This window comes from Humulus lupulus, chromosome X, assembly GCF_963169125.1.
Source record: "Humulus lupulus chromosome X, drHumLupu1.1, whole genome shotgun sequence".
In the NCBI taxonomy this organism is placed as follows: domain Eukaryota; kingdom Viridiplantae; phylum Streptophyta; class Magnoliopsida; order Rosales; family Cannabaceae; genus Humulus; species Humulus lupulus.
The window spans coordinates 251,522,843-251,530,529 of NC_084802.1; the positions used below are offsets into that span (position 1 = coordinate 251,522,843).

General features: G+C 35.5%; 1 protein-coding gene across 1 annotated transcript; it reads right to left on the bottom strand.

Moving 5' to 3' along the window:
* Positions 1 to 1,503: 1,503 nt before the first annotated feature.
* LOC133804153 (ethylene-responsive transcription factor ERF021-like) lies at positions 1,504 to 2,142 on the bottom strand. The gene has a single exon (XM_062242317.1). It carries the CDS (start codon positions 2,120 to 2,122, stop codon positions 1,541 to 1,543), a length of 582 nt encoding a protein of 193 aa, XP_062098301.1. The 5' UTR covers positions 2,123 to 2,142; the 3' UTR covers positions 1,504 to 1,540.
* Positions 2,143 to 7,687: the final 5,545 nt, after the last annotated feature.

Consider the following 7,687-nt stretch of genomic DNA (forward strand, 5'->3'; position numbering starts at 1 on the left):
TTGCCATAATTAATGTTGTGTCCAACCAATGAGAGACACTAGCTATATTTAAAAATTGACATGTATTTGAAAAATGAAAAGTTTACAATATTATATTTTCATAATAAGTACACTTTTTTCATCAGGTAAGCCTTCCAAAAATTTGAAAAATCAAAATTTATTTCAAGAAATTTTGAATAAATTATGGTACCGAAAACAGAGTTTAAACTGTCTGTTGCACGCGTGTTTGTTTTTTTGTGTACGTGTGTAAAATTTGATAGTTTGAACCTTGTTTTTGGCTTCGTAAACTATTCTGAATTTCTTGAAAATTTATAGGATGTTCTAAATAACTATAATGCATATTGTCATATAAAAAATTTGGGATTATATCTTTCCATGTGCCAAAAATAAAAAAATGATACATCGACATTGTAAAAAAAGTGGAAGCGTTGTCACTCCCATATTTTATAATATTTGAATTTATACTAATATAATTACTAAATATTTATTCTAGCGAAATTTTATAAAAATTATGATTATATATATTATAATAACAATATTTTATAACATTTGAATTTATATGGATATAGTTAATAATTATCTAGTCTGGTTATAACATTTGAATTTATAATTAATAAATATTTTATAATATTTGAATTTATATTAATATAATTAATAAATTTTTATTTTTAATTAATTTAATAGTATATTTCGTTAAATATTTAGAATATTCTGTTAAAATTAAAAAAAAACTGTTAAAACTAAAAAAAATTATTAACTACCCACTTAAGGAAAAATATTATACTTATATATAACATCATATGCATAAATGCGTTATAATAATATTTAAGTGGAAATATTACAAAATCACTCTCTACTTCATACAATAAACAATTTTAATAATAATAAAACAAATTAACACACACCAGGTTACATGAATTATAGTGGCTGTGACCCAACAAACCAATATTCACTCCACACATATATAATAGGCACCTGGCTACCAAAAACAAATCTAGTTTGATGGAGCCAACCAATAACCAATTTCTTCATCTCTTCTTCTATGTGATAAAAGTGGGACCCCAAAAAAATCAGCTCCCATTGAGAATTTAATATTACAAATAGGGACTTTCTCTCTCTCAAAAGAAAGTATACAGTACTATTCCAATATATGAAAACATCAAATTGTAATCCTTTTTGTAAAATCTGCTAAAAAAACAAACCACTCTCACAATGTATCAATTCCAACCCAAATCTTCAATATGTCATTTACAAGTAAAACAATACTAGCTAAGCTCAAGCTCATGTTTACCAAATCACTAAACCAAACTTATTATACGCTTATTCAATTCATCACCCATACACTATACCTAGGTCAAATATAAAATATTCCTTTAACCCCCTTATAATAGGACGTTGAAAATAATCTTAATTTCTATTTATTAATTAATTTTATATAGTGTCAAACACAAAATAATATATAAATATATATAATGTTACGTGTCATGCATTTTGATTATTTTATTGTATGTTTATAAAAATACTACTGTTACCTAGCTAATTAAGGATCCCAAAGAGAATCGTTATGCATATCCTGATAATCACCATGATCCCAATACTGATCATTGTCTTCACCATCGTTGAACCCGAACACCGCTGACTCCTCCACCATTTGCATCCACATCTTGGGTGAGTCAAGCGGAGACTCGTTAATCGCCTGAATTTGGCTCGGCGAAAGCCGAACAGTGATCGGCGCCATACCCATACCACCAGATGTAGAGCCACCAAACTCCTCCGCTGTCGAAGGACCAACTCCGCCGCTTCTCAGCCTCACTGCGGCCTCGTGCGCCGCTATGCGTATGTCCTCCGAACTTGAACTCACCGGCCGGGGCAAGCAGTCAACGAGGTGAGGGAAATTGACCCTCGCCTCCCGTCCCCTGAAATGCAGCGCCGCCACATCATAGGCGGCGGCCGCCATCTCCGGCGTCTCAAAGCTACCGAGCCAAATCCTTGTTTTCTTGCCCGGTTCACGGATTTCAGACACCCACTTGCCCCATTTCCTCTTGCGAACTCCTCTATAGATAGAACTGGCCGCGCCATGGTTGCCCATGAAGTTATTATTGTTAATGCTTGGCTCTCCCATTAAATTTCCATGTAATGCTTTGTTTTGTTTTCAAATATGGATATCCGATCACATATACTTATTTATAGATGTGGGTTTATCCTATGTAAATTAGATTTTTTTTCTAACATCATGGAGGTTAAACATATGCTTCGAAGTAAGCTTCCACGTAGGTTCACAACCGAAAAGGATATGAAAAATATTGTGCATGTACAGTAGTTTTTATTTTATTGTTTAATATCATTAAAAATAAATATATAAAAATAGGGTGAATGTGTGCATGTGTAGGGTTTTTGAGCCTTATGGGCCATCCATTAAAAGAAAATACTAATTTATATTATGAAATTTGTTATTTAAAAGAGAACAAAAAATATCTGTGTACTAAAGACCTATCACAACTTTACCAGATTTGTGTGCATATAGAGCTAGATTTGTGATTGCTAAATTTGGTGAATTTTATAATGGGAAATTGAGGGGCAAAATATAAACTCATAATTGGAAAAGGAAGGAAAAACATATATATTATCCTTAATTATATAAATATAAATGTCATTTTCCATCGAATACGCGGTTTTGTGAAATAGGATATTTGGAATTGGACCCACTATACATAGAACTTTCTCAAGGTCAATATAGTGAACATATATAAATGTATTAATTTATTTTTATTATGTTTATTTATATAAATTTTAAATAAATAAATAAATAATAATGTATATTATAAAAGAATGTCATAAACATATTAGAATAATTAAATCAATTTGATACATAATTTTTATATATAATGATATAGTGCATTTTAGTTTTAAAATTAAATAATTTTTTTCTAATTTTCTTTTAGAAAAAATATCTATGAATTTTAATATAATAAAATGTTAAAAACTTATAAATTAACACTGTGAATTTAAAAAGTTTTTTTTGTTTTTGGTAAATCAACAGTGATTTTCATTACTCCAATAACCAACCACAAACAAACAGCACCCTCCAAAGAGGGCCTGAAAACAAACTTCTTTGATCTGTACATTGATTACACTATATTTATAATGCAGTATACCATTCTAAGTTCTTTGCAGAAACTTTTTTTGGCCAAACACTTTGAATTCTATTCTTACTAGCTACTTTAATCTTCTGTACAATGCTTTTTGGATTGTCAAGGGAGGAAAGCCAAATTCTTTCATTTCTGGCTCTCCATAAGTGATACACCAGTGCAGCAATAATAGCTGAAATAGCCATTTTCTTGAACTTTGTTGTCTTCATTCTTCCAATCAACCGCAAAATACTAGGCAGCTGACAAGAAGAAATCCCCCAGTGCACCCAGCTCTTAATCTGTTGAAGACAATCACTAGTAAATGGACATTCAAAGAATAAGTGAGCAATTGTTTCATCTTCCACTATACAAAACTGAAATCTAGCATCAGGGAGGACATTAAACCGATACAACCTTGATTTAGTTTTCAACCTGTCTTGGATAGCAAGCCATAGTACGAAGCTATGCTTTGGGGTATTCAATCTCCCCCAAACTTCCTTACTCCAATTGACCTGATCATGTACAAGACATAAAAGCTTGTATCCCTCTGCAATCTTATACCTTTCTTGAGTGAATAGAGCTAAGTCCACTAGTGTCTTCACTTTGTCTTTGATTGCTACAATCTTCCTCCAATACCAGCTACCATGTAACGGGGCATTGTAACCCCACCAATCTTCTTCTTTTATGTACACACTGTGCACCCATTTAACCCACAAATTATCTTCTTTAGCCGCTATAGCCCAAACATACTTAAACATGGCTGCTTTGTTCCATTCAGTGATGTTCTTGAAGCCTATACCTCCTGCTACTTTAGGTTTACATATGCTGTCCCAAGCAATTTTCCCTGCTCCAGTCATCATTTGTTGGCCATTCCACAAGAAGGCTCTACAAATGGCCTCAATCTCTTTTATCAACTTCTTAAGCAGCAACATGATTTGGCTCCAATATGAGTGTATTGCGAGAAGAACAAAATTAATCAAAACTGCCCGACCCGCAAATGAAATATTCCTTGTACTCCAAAACCTGATCCTATTGGTCATTTTATCCACCAACAAGCTACACTCCTTAGCAGATATTCGCTTAGCACAGATTGGAATACCTAAATAGTTGAAAGGAACATCACTTTTTCTAAAGCCCGAAGCATCCAGAATTCGTTGGACCTCATTATTATTCATCCCACTGCAATATATTGCAGACTTGGAAGCATTAGGCTGCAACCCTGATGTTTGCGAAAACAACTTGAGGCCCTGTAGTAAATAATAAATGCTCTTGAAGTCAGCCTTGCAAAACAGTAAAACATCATCTGCAAAAATAAGATGATTCAACTTCAGCTCTTTGCATCTGTCATGAAAAAGAAAATCAGATTTCTGGCCAACTCTTTTCATAATTCTAGTGAGGTACTCCATTCCCAGTACAAAAATAAGAGGTGACAACGGGTCCCCTTGTCGCAACCCTCTTTTGGCTTCAAAATAACCATGCAGCGAACCATTGATCATGAGTGAAAACCATGGTGTTCTAATACAGGTCATGACCAGCTGAATAAAGTGCTTAGGAAAATGGAAACCATACAACATTTCTTCTATAAAGCTCCATTCAATAGTATCATAAGCCTTTTGTAAATCTAGCTTTATCATACAACTGGCTTTTGTTGATTTCCTCCCATAATGGCGAACTAAGTCTTGGCAAATCATTATATTGTGTGCTATGAAACGACCTTGAACAAAGCCACCTTGATTTTGAGCCACAAGACTAGGCAGGACAGTTTTGAGTCTCGAGCATATCAATTTTGTAGCTGCTTTGTAAATAACATTGCAGCAGGCTATCGGTCTATAATCCTTCACTGTATTAGGGCACTTGGTTTTGGGGACAAGTGTTAGCACAGTGGTATTTATCTCTTTAAGGAGCTGCCCTGACTGTAAGAAAGAAAAAATAGCTTCAACAACTTCATCTCCAATTAAATCCCAGTTTTCTTGGAAGAAGAAACTCCCATAACCATCTGGACCTGGTGCTTTAAGTCTAGGTATTTCAAAGAACACTTTCTTAACCTCTTCTTTTGTATAATCTGTCAAGAGCATGCCTGATTGCAGTTCTGTAACTTTAGGGCCTTGATTCACAATTCCAGCCAGCACAGTCTTTCTTTGCAGCATCTTACTACCTGGAAGTTCCTGGTAGTAGTTTAAAAAGGCTTCAATGACCTGTATGGGCTCATCGACCCGATTACCTTCTGAGTTAACAATAGATAAGACTCTATTGTGCCTTCTTCTCTCACGGATGCTAATGTGAAATAGTGTTGAGTTCTCATCACCATCTCTAGCCCAATTCAATTTAGCTTTCTGCTGCAAGAAAGAAATATAATCCTTATGAACCTGAGCATACCTGTTTCTAGCTTCTAACTCCATTACATGTATGACAGGATTTAAAGGGTCAAGGTGTAGCTTATCTTGACACTCAGCTAGATGATTTCTAGCTTGCATTTCTGCGCTATTTATATCAGAATAGCCTTGAGCATTAATCTCCTTGAATATGGCTTTTAGAGTCTTCAGCTTAGTAATTACTCGATACATCTTTGTCCCTGTAACTTGCTGCTACCAAATCAAATTCACCTTTTCAAAATATTTTGGATGTGTAGAACACATTTTAAAGTATTTGAAAGGCTTCCTGCCACACGGGACGTTAGAATAAACAGTAAGAACAGCTGGAGTATGATCAAACAATCCCTCATTCAAAAACACAGCTTCTGCATCAGGGAACAAACTCAACCAAATTTGGTTTGCAAGCACACGATCTATCTTAGAATAGATCCTGTCTTCTCCATGTTGTTTATTGCACCAAGTATAAAAGTTTCCACTATATTTGACATCTTCAAGTTGACAGTTTGCAACACATTCAATGAAATCAGTGGAGGACTTATATCTGACTCTATTGCCCATTCGCTCCTCTTTTGCTAAAATGTCATTGAAGTCTCCCATTACGATCCAAGGACCCATAACAGACAGATCCTGAAGCTCCTTCCAAAGCCTTTTCCTCCCCTCCTCATCATTAAAAGCATAGACATAAGTAACAAAAAAAGAATTCTTATTGTCAACAGTTGCAACTCCAAGATGAATCAACTGACTAGAACACTTGATAATATGGACATTAAAGCTAGAAGGATTCCAGCTTACAACAATTCGCCCTCCAGAATGCCACGCATTATTGGAGGTAAAACACCACCCATTAAACATATTAAGATATAAGGCTCCTAGTTTCTGAGCCTTAACTCTTGTCTCGAGAAGACCAACCAAACCAACCCTCTGAGAAGCAATAAATTGCTTGACTAACTGCTGTTTTTTTTGGTTGTTGATCCCTCGGACATTCCAGCTAATAATTTTATCCATTGGGAAGAGGAGGTGCTCCCCCTCCTCCTGTATTCCCACTTTGAATTCCAACTTCCATCAGCTTTTGACTCTGTTGTTCCTTATGTTCAGCTTGCACCAGATCACTACCATTAGGCTCTATTAGAGCCTGAAAGGAGTTAGCTACCGAAGTGTTAATTGGGGGGTCTTTTGCTTTAACTTTCCACACCTTTGTTGCTGGTTTGAAACCATCAGGATCAGATATAGATTCTATAATCAAAGAAGAAGTCTTATCCTTATTCGATTCTGGAATTGTCTCTCCCGAACCAGTTCCTTCTCTGTATCCTTGACAACCCATTCTGGCTTCCTTACCTCTTTCCGTCGACAAACACTAGTAGCATGGCCCATCCCCTTACAGTGGTCACAAATTATTGGCTTCCACTCATACGTGACAGCCATTGAAGTGTTAAAACCATGCTCATCCTCAAACCATATAAGACCTGGAAAATCTTGCTTCAAAGAAACTTCAATAAGAACCCGGGGATAGCTTAACTTGTCCCTTATTTTGGTAATGGAGTCAACCATCAAAGGCTTTCCCACTTGGCTAATGATTTTGAATAATGACTTTTCTTCCCAGTACTTCAATTCAAGATCATCCAATTGTACCCAAATTGGAACCGATTGAATGTCCTCCTTCTTGAAATTGACATTAGGGTCCCAAGCCTTCATAATGACTGGCCTCTTGTTAAAGAAAATATAGCCCCCCGAAATCACTTGATCCCTGTCCTCAATAGAATCAAAACGAATTAGAAAAATACCATAAGCCAACATTCCCACTTTGTCGATCTTATCCTTCCATACACGACGAGCAAAACCATCTATAATTGACAACGGTGGATTTTCTCCCAGAACATAGCACACCATAGAGGATTTCCAGTAGGCCACTTCATCTTCAATATCTTCCATTGTGATCTTGATTTTTTGTTTCGTGGCAGAACCGGCAAATTTGCTATCTAGATTTTGCATTATATTGCCAGATCGCAAGATAGGAGGTGTAAAACTCTTACCTTGAGAAATCGCAGATGCAGTTTTCCGGGGAGTTTCCATGAATTGCTTAGCTTCCATGAACTGAGAAAATTTCATTCGAATTTCTTCTCTCTGTTGATGCTCCTTCATAACTGCTCTAGGTGATGACTCCTCTGTACCCTTCACAGGTTGCAAATT

What these genes read in the sequence shown, in the direction of transcription:
- LOC133804153 (XM_062242317.1), bottom strand. Translation starts at nt 2,122, where the DNA reads ATGGGAGAGCCAAGCATTAACAATAATAACTTCATGGGCAACCATGGC.